The sequence below is a fragment of the Rousettus aegyptiacus genome, unplaced genomic scaffold (genome assembly GCF_014176215.1).
Source record: "Rousettus aegyptiacus isolate mRouAeg1 unplaced genomic scaffold, mRouAeg1.p scaffold_m13_p_12, whole genome shotgun sequence".
NCBI classification, from domain to species: domain Eukaryota; kingdom Metazoa; phylum Chordata; class Mammalia; order Chiroptera; family Pteropodidae; genus Rousettus; species Rousettus aegyptiacus.
This window is the reverse complement of record NW_023416287.1, coordinates 66,815,543-66,834,998: the sequence shown is the minus strand read 5'-3', so window position 1 is coordinate 66,834,998 and position 19,456 is coordinate 66,815,543. Positions and strand designations below refer to the sequence as shown.

At 35.4% G+C, this 19,456-nt stretch overlaps 1 protein-coding gene and 1 non-coding gene across 3 annotated transcripts in view; one reads left to right on the top strand and one right to left on the bottom strand.

Moving 5' to 3' along the window:
• Positions 1-342: 342 nt before the first annotated feature.
• Positions 343-19,456, top strand: part of RPRD1A (regulation of nuclear pre-mRNA domain containing 1A) — a 59,908-nt gene continuing 40,794 nt past the window's right edge. The window contains exon 1 of one of the 2 annotated variants that reach the window (XM_016127296.2): positions 343-646. In XM_016127296.2, the coding sequence (XP_015982782.1) occupies positions 496-646 (151 nt within the window). In that variant the 5' untranslated portion in view covers positions 343-495. The remainder of the gene's footprint in view (positions 647-19,456) is intronic. The other variant, XM_016127297.2, reaches the window with a different exon arrangement.
• On the bottom strand, positions 13,981-14,099 carry LOC118610127. The gene has a single exon (XR_004953793.1). It is a non-coding gene; the product is annotated as a 5S ribosomal RNA (ribosomal RNA).

Sequence of the window (19,456 nt, the reverse complement as noted above, 5' to 3'; positions counted from 1 at the left end):
TAGGGAATGTGTATTTTAAAATATAATATATTATGCCAAATAGTCTTCCAAATGCCTGCACCAATTTATGCGTCTATGTAGATTTTTAATCACTCCTTTCTTGGTACCTAGTCCCCCCCGCCCCCCCCGCCCCCCCCGCCCCCCCCCCCCCCCCCCGGGAAGATTCTGAGTGGGGAGAAACCCCGCCCACCCTCTGGCTCAAATCCAGGCGGCACGCCCCGGTCCACATCCCGGGCGCTGGTTTGGGCCCGCCTATTGCTCCCGGAGGTCCGGCGTCTTGGCCGCTCCCCTTCCGAGGGCGGGGCGTGGGCGGTCCGTGACGTCACTGCCGGCCGGACGCCATCTTGCTGGTTTGCGGCCGGTCTTGGATGTAGTGGCGCGGTGGTGAGGGCGTGGGGAAGGGTGGGGTGAGTGGGCGAGGCCGCGGCGAGTGCGGCGAAACTCTCCTCCCCTCAGCCCCACCGCGTGGGACGGCGTGAACGCGGTGCTGGAGGGATGTCCGCCTTCTCAGAGGCGGCGCTGGAGAAGAAGCTGTCGGAGTTGAGCAACTCGCAGCAGAGTGTGCAGACCTTGTCCCTGTGGCTCATCCACCACCGCAAGCACTCGCGGCCCATCGTCACCGTGTGGGAGCGGGAACTGCGTAAAGGTGAGTCGTCCGCTTCCCCTCCACCCTTCGGCCTGTTCCCTGGCGCCACCCGGACCCCCTGCCCCGCTCCAGGGGAAACAGTCTCGCAGCGACCCCCGCTCCCCGCTGCCTGACGCCCCCTGCCCCGCGCTCCCGGCTCCCAGGTTTCGGGGGCTTGCAGGAGCAGCGTGCGCTGCGCTTCCGCATCGTCGGCGCTTGATAGGTATTGCTGAATACAGGAGCGAAGGATTAAAAAAGAACTTCTATTTTAACACAAAAACAGTAACCAGGGGCTCAGGATTCCGCACCTAATTAGGCCAGAAATTCAGGCAGTCAGATTATTATTTTTTTCTTTCCGCACGGCAGTAATGGAGACTAGGGAGGTAGGTGATAGGTAGGGAAGTGGAAAGGAAAAGATTGATGTCGGATTGGGAATTACTGCCGTCATTTCTATAACGCATCAGCTTAATCTTGTAAAATTAATAGAGGAATCAGAGTTTTAGAACTGAGGAGTCTAAAAGATGATGTGTGATTCAGTGGAAAGACCCCTGAATTTATAAATTCTAGAGGACCTGAATTAAGCAGAGTTCTTGACTTTTGGATTGTAGTTGCCTCACCTGAATATGAAGGAGTTGGATTAAGTAATCTAAGGTCTTTTAATGTTCTGTGATTAGGAACGTCTAAGGCAGCGTCTGTATTTTGCAAGACCTTCAGTAATGCTTCTGTAAATGAACTTAACTTTTTTGAACATTGGTTTGCTGTCACTAAAATATCCAGAATCATTTCACTTCTGCAGAGCATCTTTTTCTGTAAGAACTGATTGTATGTTAGTACGACTAAAAAATATTCATTTGTTTAGTGCGGGTTTGTATCTTAATTCATTGAGTAGAGAGTGGGGGTACTCTTTATTGTTTCAAACATTCAGATGTAGCGGTAATAGTTATTAATTAATTAACAGTTTAAACAGAGCGTTGTTAATCAAAATAGATGCCTCTGTATACTGACCTATATGAAAGCTATACGATGTATTAATACAAGAGGCAGATGTGGCATTGGCTATATAGAATGGAGAGAAACTTCCCTTGTGTGTTTGCTTGTGGTTAATGCAGTAGAAGAAATTGATATAGAGCTTTGTTTTTCAGTTCATCTATATGTGTAAGTGTGTGTGTGTGTGTGTGTGTGTTGGCTCTCATGGAGGAATTCATCTTCTGAGAGTGGCCAGAAAAGTTTGAGAAACCTAGATATAAAGGTGTCGGAAATAGCCGAGAACTTTGAGAAGGCAGGAATTGTCTTCACTTCCTAGATTTCAAAATCAGCATGCTACAGGTTTATTCTTTTTTTTCTTTTTTTTCTTTTTTTTGGAAAGAGCGTTCAAAAACACATATAATTGATAAAGGATTGATACCAGACTGTTTTAAGAACTACCATAAATCAGTAGAAAAATGGTGTCAATAGAAAAATGGCAATGCTGTTAAAGGCATTTCATGCGAGACTACCTGAAAGGCCAATAAATGATACTTAATCTTATTAATCAAGAAAAAATAGACCAGTAGGATACCACTCTATATTCTTTAGTTTGCAAAATTAAAAAAGTGTGACGATACCAAGAATTATTGAGGATGAGGAAGGAAAAACAGGAACTTTCTCACACTGCTGTTTGGAGTGTAAAAAGATCAACTTAGGAAGCTCTAAGGAAGTTGAAGGTATGCATTCTTTGACCTAGTAGTTCTCTTTCTAGAAATATATCGTAGAAACTAATACCTGTGCTCAAGGAATTGTGTTTATTGCTGCTTGTTAATAATAAAATTAGAAACAGTTTAAACATCTCATTAAGAGTATGGACAAGTATATTGTGATATTCATATAATATAGTGCTTTCCAGCAGTTTTCATGAATGAACTAGAGCTACATGAGACATGCCTGAATTAAAAAACGAATAAGCAAACTATTGCACTAACTTAGTAAAGTTTGAAAACATGGAAAACCTTACTCTATGTTGTTTACAGATACCTATAGTTGCAGTTAAAACATGCATAGTAATGATTAACACTATATTCTAAGATAATGGTTACTGTAAGGGAGAGAGGAGATGAAAATGGATTGGTGTTATATTTCACATTTTTTTAAAAAAAACTCGATACCACTAGGGGAAATGATGTGTTATTACTTGATTTGAGGCATGTTCCCATATGTGTAAATGCTTCATAATTAGGGGGGGGAAAGGCATAAAATAGATGATGTTTTGGGTAGAGAGCATTGGTTGAAGATGGTGATGATAGTAAGGGTAGTAATAGTGGTAATGATGATCATAATGCTACTGATGCTACTGGCAGTTCTCTCACTTTGGTCTGTGACTATCTGCCAGGGGTTTTCTTTTCTTGACACAGTACTTATGCCTCTGTAGGATATAATATTTGTATTCTCTTCACTCTTGCTCATCATTTTAGGATCCTCCATGTCATTAGTGATAATGACAATAATTTACTACCAGCCATCTTACTATACAATATCTTGAATCTTCACATTATCTCTGCAAAAATAAGTATTTATGAAAGGAATTGATCATATTGGAAATAAAGAACTTGAGACATAAACTAAGGAAAATTGGTTGAACATTTTGTACTAAGATAGGCATTCTTTAGTTTCTTAAAGTGTTCAAAGAAGACAAAAATGTGCTATTAGTAAGTAGGAAAAAGTACTGTTTAAAATATAAGACTGAGTAGGTAAAATGTCAGACATGGTAATCATTCAGTTATGAAGATTTCCCCCTCTATTTCTATCTGCTTTATCCTTATCTCCCTTAAAGAAAGAGAATTTCTTTTTGAAGGGATATATTCCAAGGCTTTTATGAAGACTGAGTAGCTATAATTTCCATGAGAAATGTAATAGAGTATAACTAAAAAGTAAGTGACCAGTTTGTTCTATAATGGCTTTATTGAGATATAATTAACATACCATACTATTCACCCATTTAAAGTATACAGTTCAGTGGTTTTTAGTATATCATATAGTTGTAAAACCATCACCACAGTCAATTTTAGAACACTTTCATCACCCAAAAAGAAATTCCATTTGTTTTAAGCCATCATCCCCCCCTAAACCCTCCTGCCTTCCCCAGCCTACCACACATTTGCTTCGTTTCTATAGATTTGCCTATGCTTAGCATTTCATCGAATGGAATTATACAATATGTGGTCTTTTGTGACTGGCTTCCTTTGGTTGGCGTGTTTTCCAGGCTTGTTCTTGTTGTAGCATCTATCAATACTTTATTCCTTTTGACGGCCAAATAATCATTGTATGAATTTTTCCTTTCATCATTTGGAAGGCATTGGGTTGTTTCTACTTGTAGCTACTATGAATAATAATGCTACAAGTTTTTATGTGAACATGTTTTCATTTTTCTTGGATAGAAACCTCTGAGTAGAATTGGTAGGTCATGTAGGAACTCTGTATGTATAACCTTTTGAGGATCTGCCAGCTGTTTTCAACAATGACTGCACCATTATGCATTCCTACTAGCTGTGCATGAGGATCCAGTTTCTCCACATCTCCACCAACGCTTGTTGTTATTTTTTTTTATAGTCACACTATTGAGTGTAAAGTGGTATCTCATTAGGGGTTTGAGTTGCATTTCCCTGATGGCTAATAATATTGAGCATATTTTCATGTGCTTATTGGCCATTTGTATGCCATCTTTGGAGAAATGTCTATTCAGATCCTTGCCTATTTTTAAATTGGGTTACTTGTCTTTTTATTATTGAGTTATAAGTGTTCTTTATGTATTCTAGATTCGAGTCCCTTACCAGATTCATGACTTGCAAATATTTTCTCCCACTAAGTGAATTGTCTTTTTGCTTTTTTAGTAATATGTTCTGAAGGCAATTGTTTTGAACTCTAAATGACTCACTACTAGTCTAAATTATAAAACTGTTAATATACATCATTAAGTATGTAACTTTTATTGCTATCAAAATAATGACCGTGAACATAACAGAATTTATAAAACAGTGCTGATATTTGGACTCTTTTATATACATACAAACACAAAAACAACAACCAAAATCTCTGCAAGAATTGAAGAAAATAGATAGGAGGAAATTGTTCGCGGTTGATTAGTGCTACTTTCATTAGTCTAGTCGAATGAATCCTTTACAACACCCTCTTGTATGTTATTCATGTTTGAGTCTTAACAAAATCATAATTGCTTCAATGCTTTGGAGTATATTAATTCACTCTCTTTATGTGTCAAGCATTGGATATTGCAATGATAAAGAAAAAGTTTTTATTATATGTCGCATATATTTGAATAAAAAATTAAAAGCAAGTTTCTCCCTGCCTTCATAGAATTTATACTTTCATAGGGAGGGCAAAATATAAACAAGTAATTTTGTGTTAAGTCTATTGTAGAAAGAAAACCTTGAGTAGTTAAGATGGTAAGGGAAATCATTTCTGTAGGGTGATTTTTAATAAAATACCTCTTCGAACCAGCTATTTTAGCTACTGGGAATAGCTACTGGGATGCTGAGGTGAAAAAGCTTGGGATGCAAAGAGCCAAACCTGGGACTGTTCAGCCCTTGAATGCTTGTTACTGTTTTCCCAAAATTGGCAACAATTAAATGTTAGATTAAAGTTTAGATTTTCCTTGTATTTGTGATCATCTGTTAAAAATTATTACATTTTTATCAATGAGCTGTATTAGACATCTTTCAGGGAACTACTTATCACTTTATGGTGTACTGTGGATTGGAAGGTTATGTGTTGGTTATGTAGTAGAGAGTGGGCTCCTGTGGGTGGTGCTTTTTGTTTTTCAGTTTTTAGCCTCCATAACCTCAATATTATTGCCTTTGATGAAGGTTCTTAAATATGTTGAATTGACATTTATATTAATGAACATGAGTTTTGGTTTGTAAGAGATGCTAAAATAAGTCCTGTGTTTTCTTAGTTGCTCTAATTTATTTGATATTAGAAATAGAAAAGACATTTTTATTTGATTTTAAAAGTAACAGTATAAATCCTTAAAATGAAGGGATTCCATTTTGAATTGACAATCAGTGGCTTTTATATTGTTTGATACTGTTATTTGCTTAGAGTTAGAGTTGAACGAGTAAATTAGAGTGTCTATATTTTGTAAGTTTTTATACTTAAAAGTATTTGGTCTTCTCAAACTGCCTGACTTTTATGAACCCCCATGTAGTCATAACCCAGCTTCAGCAGTTAAACTCTTTAACAACTTCGAAAAGTTAATTTCTTAAAATATCGTTAAATATCCAGCCAGTATTTGTTTCCTTGATTCTCACATCTTTTTTTTTTTTTTAGCTATTTTTTAAAATCAGGATCCAAGTAAAGTTCCTTCTTTGCATTTGCTTATTACATTCCTTAAGTTCCATGATGTCTATGGACTCCCTCTGTCTTTTATTTTAAAATTATTCTTTGAAAAAACCAAATTGATTGGTCCATACAAATTCTCATGGTCCAGACCAGGAATTCTTAGATTGTATGCTTTCAAGATCCCTTCACTCTCTTAAAAATTTGAAGAACCCCAAATATTTCATTTATGTGGGGTTATATCTGTTGGTAGTTATATTCAAAATTAAAACATTTAAATATATTTTAATATTATAAAGCTACATAACTAAATTGATTTTATGTTAACATAAAATAACATTTTTAGTGAAAAATAACTACCTTCTAAAAATTATTAGAGAAAAGAGTGATCATGTTACATTTTGCAAATCTTTATGTCATAGTTGAAGACAGCTGGTTTCTTGTGTCTGCTTTTGCATTCATACTTGCTGTATTGTATCTCTTATGACCTCTGGAATACACCACTGTGGACATGTAAGAGAATGAGAGTGAAAAAGGCAAATAATGTCTTCGTATTGTGAAATAGTTCTGACTTCATGGATCCCTTGAAAGGGTCTTGAGGACTTCCAGGGATCCACAGACCCTATACTGAGAAGTAGACCATTTCCTGTAAATTGGTGGTTAGATTAAGAGGCTAAGACACATTGCGTGCCTATAATGTAAATTTTCTTTAGGTTCTCTTTACTATGACATAAAGGATAAAGGGCTGTTCTAAAAAAATTGATGATTTGTCACTTTTTGCTGCTGCAAAATTTAAGCAAATTTTCTTAAATTTCTAATTAAAATAAAGGTGTACTCCTAATTAAACAAACATACTATGATAACATAATTTTATAGGTGTATTTTTAGGTAAAGGGAATTTTTCACTTGGAATCATTGGGGACCTTTACTCAGCAGATACCTGTTGAGCTTCCTCCTCTGTTGCTAGACCAAGGATGATTCAGCAAATGAGGGACACATAACTGTCTTCATGGAATTCTGTATCAGTCAGGGAAACTAACTCTACTAAACTAGAAACTGCACAGTGGTAGAGAAGAAAAATATAACCCAGAAACTCACCAGTTTAGGCAATCAGGGAAGGCTGCTTTGATTTGAAATTTGAAGTTGTGAGTAGAATTTGCTAGGAGCTGTACAAAGTATGTAGACATAGTTTTTACTGTGGCTTTAATCATTTGAATGTGGTCTTACATAGAACAAATATTTGATATTTTAAGTATAACATTTCATTTCATAACTCCTGTTTGGAATTAGGCAGGATAAGAAACATTTTAGATAAACTTTTAATGTCTTTTCTGCAAAGAATTTTAAGTGATTTAAGATTGCAGTAAGAGAATTATAGTGATGAATTATTTATTTAGTCACTTTGCTGTAATAGGTTTTTTTGGTCATTTTTGGTTCTCTAGTATAACTTTTGGCTACCATCAGATACTTATTAGTCTTGTACTTTTTATATTTCCTTAGTCCTTTCTCCCTATAATCTAGAAATTAAGAATTCACTATGCTTATTTTATATTAAATGCTTGGACTTTTCAGGTGTATTTTAAAAAAACACACATGTATATTTTAGTAGGTTATAACACATGCATATTACAAAAGGCAAAAAGGTTATAAAGAGATGAGTAAGGCTCTTTCCCATTCCTCTTCCCTACCCACTCATTTTCCCTACCCAAAATCAGTATGTTAACAGTTTATATATTCTTCCATAATTCTTTGCATATACTTGTTATAATTTCTTTCTCTGTTTTAAACAAATGGTAAAGTATAATATAGACTTTTCTATGTAATAAAAGAGTTGGGAGCAGGTATTCAAGTACTTTATAAGAATGCTCATAGCATTGTTCTTCACAGTCCCCAAAAGGTGGAAACAACCTGAATGTCCATCAGCAGTTGAATGGATTTATGTGGTATATCCATACTATGAAATATTATTCAGCCATAAAAAGGAATGAAGTTCTGATACATGCTACAATATAGATGTACCTGGAAGATATGCTAAGTAAAGAAGCCAGATACATAATGTCACATATCGTATGATTCCATTTATATGAAGCATTCAGAATAGATTAATGTACAGAGACAAAAAGTAGTTGCTAGAGGATTGGGGGAGGGGAGGAGTGGGGACTAGATAACTTTAGTGGGTATAAGGTCATCTTTGGGGAAGTGGCAAAAATGTTTTGGACCTAGATACTAGTGATGGTTGCACAGCCTTATGAATGCACTAAACGCCCCTGAATTATATACACTTTAGCATAGTTAATTTTATGTTGTGTGAATTTCTCCCCAATTAAAAATGTTATAAACACTTTGCACTTGTATGTGTCTGTGTGTTTTTATATACTCTTCCCTTTCTGTGTTTCTGCTTTGTGTCTTAACCTTGAAACTGTGGTGTCAATTCCTTTCTGCAGCTTTCCCCATCTTCTCTAGGAAGAATTAATTGTTCTTCCATTTATAGTTCCTCTATTTTGGGGGGGTGAATTTTCTTATTTTTGAATTCCAGTTAACATTCTAAATTTATAATAATCTAGTTTGGATTGCTATGAACTTATCTTAATAGCATACCGAAACTCCTCCTATATAGCTTTCTCCCCCCTTTATGTTGTTATAAATTACATCTTTATATGTTATGTACCCATTAACAGACTTATAATTATTGTTTTATGCACTTGTCTTTCAAATCATAAGGGAAAAATGGAGTTACAAACCAAAAATAATACTGGCTTTTATATTTACTTACGTAGTTACATTTACTAATAGTCTTTATTTCTTTACATGGCTTCTAATTACTATCTGGTGCCTTTCATTTCTGCCTGATGGACTCCCTTTAGCATTTCTTGTAGGACAGGTCTGCTGGTGGCAAATTCCCTCAGCCTTTTTTTAGTTTGAAACATCTTAATTTCTCCCTTATTATTGAAAGATAGTTATGCCAGACCAAAACTTTCTTGGTTGACAGTTTTTTTCTTTCAGTAGTTTAAATATGGCATCTCACTGCTTTCTCTCCTGTATAGTTTCTGGTGAGAAATTGGCTGTTAATCTTATGGAGGCTCTCTTGTATATGACAAGTCAGTTCTTGCTACTTTCTAAATTCTTTATCCTTTGACAGTTTGATTATAGTGTGTCCCGGTGTGGCTTTCAGAGTTTATCCTACTTGGAGCTTGTTGAGCTTCTTGAGCTTCTAGGATTTATAGATTCATGTATTTTCCTAAAATTTGGGAAGTTTTTGAACATTATTTCTTAGCTTGGTGGTGTTTATTGTTTTACTTTTTTGCTCCCCAGACTTCATTTCAATGATCTTATCTTCAAATTTAGAGATTCTCCCTACTCTTGACATTTTCTGTGGTGCCATCTCCCAAATACTTTTTATTGCTATTATAGCATTTATTATACTGTATTTTAGTGGTTCTGTGTTGAGCTTCTTATTATGGGGGGACTGAGCCTATTCCTTTGAATCAGACTTCTGGAGGTGAAAGGAGTATTGCAGAATATTTCGTTATGTCTGATTTAAGAACTTATGACATTTTTAGGCAAATAATGAACTTTAGTTGTAAACATTTCCTTTATTGAGGAAAAACTTAAAATTGTTTAGCTTTTTCAGTCTATCATTGTTTTGCTCTTCCCATATTTATTAATTCATCAAGAAATGGTTCTTGATGTGGTCAGTATATTCTTGTTGGTGCATCACCAAGACCTGTTCAAGGATTATATGGGTCCATGAGGTAAAAATTATTCCCATGATGCTACTAAGACCTTTTCCCCTGTGTTAGCTTGTGTTTTGATGGTATAAAAGCAAATGTGGGTAAAAATTGTTAATACCTAGTTGTTAATCAAGGCAGAGCTAGCAAACTGTACTAGTAGTCATTTTATTTTTCACACCACACACTGATAGTTAAAAAATGTCACTTTATGACTGTTCATCAAAGCAGTTCAAATTATTTTGTTAAAACTTGGTGCTCGAGTACATGTCTTTGTGTGTGTGTGTGTGTGTGTGTGCGCGCGCGCGTGTGCATTTTTTCATTGTGTTAAAATATGAATAAAATTTAACCTTTAAATTTTAACATTTTAACCTTGTTTATTTTTATTGCAATAAACATAAATACATATATTTACCCTTTTAACCAATTTTTAATTGTACAGTTCAGCAGCATTAAGTCCATTCACATTGTTTTGTAATCATCATTACCATCTATCTCCAGAACTTTTTTCATTTTCCCAAACTGAAACTCCATACCCATTAAACAGTAACTCCCCAGTCCCTGGCAACCACCCTTCTACTTTCAGTCTCTGTGAATTTGACTACTCTGGGTACCTCTTATGAGTGAAATCATACAGTTTTTTCTTTTGCAACTGGCTTACTTAGCATAATGTCTTCTAGGTTTATCCGTGTTGTAGCATGTGTCAGAATTTTCTTCCTTTTAAATGCTGAATAATATTCCATTGTATGTATATACCACATTTTATTTATTCATTCGTCTATGACACTAGGGTGGCTTCCACCTTTTGGCTCTTGTGCATAGTGCTGCTATGAACATGGGTGAATAAACATGTTCGATCCCTTCTTAACATTCTTTCGAGTATGTACTCAGAAGAGCAGTTGTTGAATCTTATGGTAATTCTGTGTTTAATTTTTACACTGTTCTCCACAGTGGCTGTACCATTTGGTATTCTTATTTGCAGTACATCAGGGTCCTAATTTATATACATGCTTGTTTCAAAAAAGCCATCTTAATGGCTCTGGAATGGTATCTACTTATAATTTTACTTTGCATTTCCATAACGACTAGTGTGACTATATATACAAGGGTTTATTTCTGGGCTCTCTGTTCCATTGTCTATATATCTGTTCTTATGTCTCTATCATATTATAGTTGACCCTTGAATAATGCAAGGGTTAGGAGCACTTACCCCTAGCACAGACAGTAATCCACATAAAACTTTTGACTCCCCCAAAACTTTACTAATAGCCTGCTAATGACCAGAAGCCTTACTTATTGTGTAGTCAACACATATTTTGTATGTTATATTTTGTATGTTATTTTGTATGTGTTATATACTGTATTTTTACAATACAGTAAGCTCGAGGAAAGAAAATGTCGAAAATCATAAGGAAGAGAAAATACATTTACAGTATGTATTTTTTTAATTAGCATATAAGCGGACCTACGCAACTCAAACCTGTTTTATTCAAGGGTCAACTGTATTCTGGTAACTATAGCTTTCTGGTAAGTTTTGAGATTAGGAAATACAAGTCTTCTTTCTTTTTGAAGATTGTTTTAGCTATTTGGATCACTTGAGAATCTAGGTAAATATTAGGATGGGTTTTTCTTTTTCTGCAAAAATGCCATTGGGAATTCAATAGGGATCGCATTTAATCTGTAAGTCCCTGAGTAGTGTTATGTTAATAATATTATTAAGTCTTGGGATGTATTTCGATTTATTTGTCTTTTATTTCTTTCAGCAGTGTTTTGTAATTTTCAGTGTACATTCTTACCTTGCCTTGGTTAAGTTTATTTTGAAGTATTTTATTGTTTTTGATATTAGTGTAAATGGAATCTTTTTCTTAGTTTCCTTTTTGGATTGTGCATTGTTAAGTTATAGACATGCAACTGATTTTTGAATGTTGATTTTGTATGCTCCAACTTTGCTGAATATGTTTATTGGCTCTAACATTTTCAAGAATCTGTAGGGTTTTCTATTAAAATTATGTCATCTGTGAACAGAGGTCATTTTACCTTTTTTATTTCTTTTTCTTGCCTAGTTGCTATGGCTACAACTTCAAATAATATGTTAAATAAAAGTGGTGAAAGTGGAGGTCCTTCTCTTGTTTCTGATCTTAGGGGGACAGCTTTCAGTCTTGCTGTTAAATATGATGTTGGTTGTGAGTACACATCTCTTTAATAATCTGTGTGACAAAATAGGAAGTATACGTAAAGTACTGACAGGAGTCTGACAACTTTCCAAAATTTTTTAACACTTTTCCAGTGAAATCAATAATGCTATTTACAAATGTGATTTTTTAATACTACCTAATTTAATGTTTCAACGATTGGAATGTTTATATAACTTAGTGAACCAATGTTGCAGAATTATGCATGAGTAGAAAAGCCATTCAAAGAGCATGATTGAACAAAGAATTTTATTGTGACAAAGAGTTTTAAAAGTTTGATGTTTTCAGATTTCCTGTTATAATTAATATCTTTTAAAAACCACAACTTATTGGATTTTTATGTAGTATCAAAGGATAGTCACAATTACTTTTAAAGGCTCTTAGAACTCTTCTCTAACCAGCTGTATATCTGAGCAAGGCCTACTTTTTTCCATTACTTCCACCAAACAATATTTCATGATATATTTCAAAGAGAAGCAAATATGAGAATCTAGCCTTATTCTTTGGAGCTGGAGATTTATAAAAATGTAAAACAATATGACTCTTCTCACTTTTATTTTTATTTTTATATAATTTTTTTCTATTGCTTTTGAGTGAACTAATAATGTATTTTTTAAATTCATCTGTTTTAATTTCTATAGAAATTAATTTCTATAGATAAGTATTGGTAGATGTAACCTGTGTGAACAAAAGGTCTTTGGAGTTCTCTATAATTCTAAGAGTATGTACAGGTTTTGAAACCAGAAAATTTGAGAACTACTCTGATTAATAGAGACCATGAGTGCTTTACATTAATTTTGTTTTGTTTAATCTTAATCTTGCCTAACTTACTGTAGTAATTGTTAGTTTTAAAACTTTAGCTTTCATATCCTTTTGGAGTTAATGAAATCGCTATTAATGTCTATAAATAAATATGTAGAGTAAATATTGTGTGGAGTTTCTTCCAACTACCCTCTTCTGGGAGTGCTTGAAACTGGAGGTCTTAATGTGAAATTTTTAAAAATACTGTTTACTTTTAGATAATTGTAGTTTCACATCTGATTGTAAGAAATAATACAGAGAGATCTTGTTTACCCTTTGCCAGTTTTCCCCAATGGTAACATTGTGTAGAATTGTGAATTTCCAATTCTTTCTGTGTTTATTATCCAGAATCCTTCTATAATAGAGGTTCTCCAAAGCATGGTCCCCAGAATGCACCATTAATATTATCTGATAATTTGTTGGAAATGCAAATTGTTGGGCCCTACTCCAGACCTATATTAAAAGTTATCAAATGTGGGTAGGAACCCGTAATCAAGCCCTTGGGATTCAGAAGTACACTGAAGTTTGAGCGTTTATTGTATAAGAACTCTTCTTCATCAACTATTGGTGACTGAAATACAGTCCATATAGGCCAACCAGGATAAATGCTTAAATTTTCCCCTTTGTCAACTGAATTAGTTCTATAGCAACTTTTTTTTTTAAGTATTTTTGTGAATTTATGGATTTTTATATGTTTGTGTTTTAGACCATTGTAGTCATTCTTTTTTGATTATCTTTAGCCAGTGCCAGCCTCTTGGAGTGTTGTTTGTATCGTAGTTTTTAAATAGCTTTCTTGCTTTCTGTCATGACAAGATGTTCCAGGCTTATCTTATATATCTTCTGCTTTTAAAAAAGTGTAATCCCCCATTTTATTGAGAGGTAATTGACGTACATAACTGTATACGTTTAAGGTATACAGCATGATGCTTTCTTTTATATTTAGTGAAATATGTTTCCTGCTTTTATTGGCAAAGTGTTATTTAGGGACCACAGTATGGGTCCTGGGATTGCTGATTAATTTCAGTGCATTTCTTTGAGTGCATGTAATCATTTTAATAATTGGGTTTTTGTTGGTAAATAAGGATAACTTACCTTGTAGGGTAATAAACTTTTAGAGCAGTGCCTAGGTCATAAGAAAATAGTATTATTTTTAAAATATTCTTTTTTTATTTCCCATAAGTTTTCAAATCTTGTGTGTGGTTTTTTTGTTGTTTTTTGTTTTGTTTTGTTTGTTTTTAGGTGAGGCAGCCCTTGGTTGACCTCATAGATTGCAAAGACCTTGTCAGTTTACAATCCTTTTTATTTTTTACACCTACAACACCTGGTCTTCCTAGGTGGTCTCCCATCCAAGTACTAACCAGGCCCGACCCTGCTTAGCTTCCAAGATCAGATGGGATCGGGCTTGTTCAGGGTGGCATGGCCGTAGACTGAAAATATTCTTAAAAGTGTAAATGTTTTAGTCTCAGTCTCACTGTAGAAGCATAATGTGAGTAAACTGTGATGTGTATTCTTACAGAACTCTTACCGTTGACTGTGTCTTTTATCGTGGTCTAAGATGAAGTTTGTCTTTATCAAAATTTTAAAAGTTCATTTGTTATATATACCAAAATCAAGGTTTCTAAATTATTTCAAGAACGCAAAGTGCCTTGGCCCTTTAGAATGAGAAAAATGTCCGTTTGTCTGGGCCTAGGTGGAGTTTGTTTGTTTAACCAAACATTGAAACAGGAGAAACTATGAGTAAATAAATGGACCTGCAGGACAAAGTAAATTGTTGGGGCAGCAAGTCAGTATTACCCAGAAGCCTTTTTCAGCATGTAGGCTCAAGTTAATCATTTAATATCCAACTCATGTATTTCCCCTTTATGACTTAATTTTTTGTTGCTAACTCTTGACAGCAACCCCCCCCCACCCCGCCAAGATGCTTTCTTGATCTTCACCAAAGTAGAGAGAGCTATTTAACTGTGTATATGTCTATGTATGTGTGCAACTTAACCTTATGTCTTAGATATCTTTTTATATGAGTGTATAAATCTTTATCTCATTTTGAACAGTTGTCGTGTATTGGATTGTATAGATGTACCATGATTTGTTTAGTCATATCTTTCTTGATGTCATCGTGAATCCCCTGAGTGATTCCTTTGTGCATTTATGGGAACATGTTAATAGAATAAATTTCTAGAAGTGAAATCTGCAGGGTCAAGGGATTTGTGCGTTTACATTTTTTATAGATATTGCCAAGTTATTTTTCTAAGAGTTTGCCCTAATTTACTTTAACTACCAATGTCTGAAGATATCTAAAGGTGATACTGTTACTCATCCTTGCCTATTTTAGTTAGTATCAGACTTTCATCTTGATCAATCTAATAGGTAGAAAATGATGATTGGTTTTAATCGCTTAACATTTGAGTTTCTTCGACTTTCTCATTCATAGCACTTGTCCATTTTTTCAGGTTATTGATTTTTGAAGACTCCAGAATGGAGGGGAGAAATGAAATATTTGAATTCAATGCATTGAAAATAAGCAACAGTAGTTAGATCTGTAGGAAAGTTTGTCTTTCTGAATTTGAAGTTGAGGTTTCTGAGAGCAGCGCAATTTTACATGTGTTCCCTTTTGGGGCTATGCAGGACAAGGTTAAGACCAGAAGCCAAGTTAGTGGAACAAATAATTAAAGGCACGGGTCTGGGCCAGAATTTATTGACCCAGGAAGTACTGAGCAAATTCTGAATCACCTGCTGGGCTTCCTTCCATAGATTGGTAGGTGAGAATGATAGTTGTAGCTTTAACTGGAACTTAGTTTAGTTGGGATAAGTGCTTCATAGGAAAAGTATGGGGTGCTCTGAGAGCATATCAGGGCTGCCTAACCTATGTGTACTCGGTGGTCAGGGACAAAATAGAGGGACCCATTTAACTGAGATCTGAAGGATGGAAAGAAGCTGGGAAAGTTGGAGGACTAGGAGGAGTATTGGGCATGAGGAGAGTGGTGTAAAGAGTGAAAACAGACCTGTTTGGGCCTTTGGAAGGATTTAAGCAAGGGGTGGGCTGCCCAAAATGAGGCATCCTTGCTGTGGTACAGGAATACACCGGCTCTATCAAGCTTCCACACACCTCAGCTATTAAGCAGCAGCCGGCTATGTCTGACTGAACTGTTTGTCCTGTTTGGGCAGATAAAGTCCATTTAAGAAACATCTGTTGATTATGTACTTTCTGTGGCAAAGAATATTACTGTTTAAAGTAGATTCTGCCTTACAACCACCTATCCTTCAATGGAACATGTCTTCTAGTCTGTAGAAATTCAGTTTACCGAGGAAGTAAATGAGGCTGTCCAACAGTCAATAAATCTTTACTAGATTTTCGTTTTGAGATAACGACTTTCTGCTTGTCTTCTATAAGACCTACAGTAGTGGTTAATGATGTGTGTGTGTACCTGCACATATATGTACATATACTTGTTCAATTTTTGCTGCTTCTCTGCATGTAGAGGACTTCTTGAAAGAGGGTTCTTGTGTTTCCGAGATAACACAATACAATTTTAGTAATTTTTGTAGTTATCAGCATCATCATCAGTTGTGGTTTTAAATTTCAATCGCATGGAAACCTGGGTGATTATGTTAGATTATGATATTCTGCATCATAGCAAAATGAGTAGGCGTGCGGCCTGTGCAGTATAAGAAACTAGGTAATGATCCTACCACTTTCTGATTATGAATAAATAAAACATGATTATGAACTGATCATGAACTAGTGAAACTAGATGACATTTCTGTAAGCCTCTGACTTGTTAACTTCATTTCATACTCTTTATCTAATATTTCAGACTTCTCTTTTTGAAACCTTGTAATTGCCCTTTTATTTGACTTGTTTGTGAATTATGTCACTTATTTGTGTGATGACTGAACTTGTATTGCCCTTTTAGGCAGATACGTTCCACTTTTTAGGCAATACTATGTTTTTATATGTTGTCTAGCCAGATTTTTTTAATAGTTATTATTTGTGTTTTGATGTGCCTATTCATATACAAGACCCCAGGAGGAGGGGCTACACTTAGTACCCATAAGAGCTTAATAGTTAGTTTGGAGAAGTGAGATATAAGAAAATGGCTTGTCACAATATAAATTTTGACTAGTCTTTATTTGGCTTATACTTAATTGGTACAAATATAGCAGTATGAACACAGATAGACACACTGGAATATAATAATATTTTTAATGATTGCTTCCGGTGTTAGCGTGATATTTTAGTGGAAAGAAGGATAAAAAAAAACAACTAACATTATTAGAGATGTGACCTATTGTACCGATTTCGGTGGAGCTTGCAAATTCCTCATTGAACAGGAAAGATTATTGTTGGTCTTTTCCCAGCGTGATCCCTGGCACATGGCAAACATTAAATAAATGCAAGTTAAATTGCTTTGAAAATTGGGAAAATAGATGTCTTTATAAGGAACTCTGTGAACAGCAGAAACAGGAATTAACTAGTTTAGACCCATTACTGAGCCTTCTATTCTATTACCAACAGAATTCTTTTTTTAAGGAATTATAAAATAGCTTGTTTGCCTTTTCTGATAGCTTTGTATGTTTTAATAACAATTTATGGCTCTGTTATTTTGAAAATCATTTTCATAATTTTCTTACGGAATTGCTTGTTGTGATTAGTTGAATTAATATTTGCTCTATGTAAAAGTACAGTTTTGTTTTTGGTTTTGCTTTAATCCTTGTCTCACACCTTAGAGGTAACCAAACACAAAGTACATGCAGTTATGTGGCTCTTTTTCATACAATATATTGTGGATGATGTACACCTTTCTTAATCCAAATAGTAACTGCACAGCATTGCATTACAAGTCTGATCCAAAATTTCTTTTTTTCTTTCTTTAATAATAATTTTTATTTTTCGATTATAGTTGGCATTCAATATTATATTAGTTTCAGGTGGTACAGCATAGTGATTAGACCTCTGTATATCTCATGAAGTGATCACCTTAATAAATCTAGTACCCATATCATCCCGTACATAGTTATTGTAATATTATTGACTATATTCATTGTGTCCTTTGTATCTCCATGACTGTTTTGTAACTACCATTTCTATTTCTTAATCCCTTTCTCTTTTTTCACCTACTCCCCTCAACCCCCCTTCCATCTGGTAACCCTCGAAGTGTTCTCTGTGTCTGTGAGTTTGTTTCTGGTTTTTTGTTGTTGTTATTTATTTTATTCTTTAGCTTCCACGTGTATGTAAAATCATATGGTATTTGTCTTTCTCTAACTGACTTAGTCCACTCAGCACAATACTAACTAGGTCCATCATGAAATACCTTTTCCCATCCCTTTACTTTTAGTCTATGTGTGTCTCAATCTGAAGTGAATCTCTTGTAGGCAGCATGTGAGTGTCTTGTTATCCATTCAGCCACCCCATCTTTTGATTGGAGCATTTAATTATTTTTTTATTTGAAGTACTTGTCAATAGATATATTGTTTTTGCCATTCTTTATCATATTTTTGATTCATTTTTTTTTTTTCTCTTAAGGAAGTTCCTCCATCATTTCCTGTAATACTTGCTTGGTGGTGATGAACTCCTTTAGCTTTTTCATGTCTGGGAAGCTTTATCTGTCCTTCAGTTCTAAATGATAGCTCTGCTGGGTAGAGTAATCTTGGTTGTAGGTCCTGGCTTTTCTTCACTTTGAATATTTTGTGCCAAGCCCTTCTGGCCTGCAAAGTTTCTGTTGAAAAATCAGCTGACAGTCTAATGAGAGCTCCCTTATAGGTAACTAATTGTTTTTCTTTTGCTGCTTTTAAGATGCTCTCTTTATATTTAACCTTTGGCATTTTAATTTGGATATGTCTTGGTATGGGCCTTTTGGGGTTCACCTTGTTTGGACACTGCGCTTTCTGGGCTTGTATGTCTTTTTTCTTCACTGGATTTTCTTTACCAGGGAAGTTTTCAGTCATTTCTTGAAATAGATTTTCAGTTCTTTGCGCGCGCGCGCACGCGCGCGCGCTCTCTCTCTCTCTCTCTCTCTCTTTCTTTCTCTCTCTCCCCCCCCCCCCCGCCTCCATCTGGCACCGCTGTGATGCAATTGTTGTTGTGCTTGATGTTGTCCCAGAGGCCCCTTACACTGTCTTCATTTTTTTCTGGATTCTTTTTCTTGTTGCTGTTGTTAGTGGGTGCTTTCTGCTACCTTATCTTCTAAATCACTGATTCGATCCTCTGCTTCATCTAATCTACTGTTGATTTCCTCTAATGTATTCTTCATTTTAGTTCTTGTATTTTTCATTTAACGACTGGTTCTTTTTATGTTTCCAATCTCAGTTTTTACGTTTTATATCTATTAAAGTTCTCATGGAGTTCATCTACTCTTCCCCTAAGTTCCTTAAGCATCCTTATAACCAGTGTTTTGAAATCTGCATATAATAGATTTCTGTTTAGTTATTTTCTGCAGCTTTGTTCTGTTTTTTCATGTGGAACATGTTTTTTTGTCTTGCCATTTTGGCTATCTCCCTGTGTTCATTTCTATTTATTAGGTAGGGCTCCTAAGTCACCTGGTTTTAGTAGAGTGTCTTTATGTAGTAGGTATTCTGTGGGGCCTACTGGTAATCTTCCCTTGTCACCTGAACAAGGTGCTCAAGATGCGTATGAGTTATGTGTGTGCCTTCCTGATGTTGTGGAGCCTTGGTTGCTGTTTACTCTTCCATGAGAGGGATTGACCTTAGGGCCAATTGGTTGTGAGGATTGGTCGATGAGGGGCTATAAAGCAGGATTCACTTTAGCAGGGCTCTGGTGCCTGTCC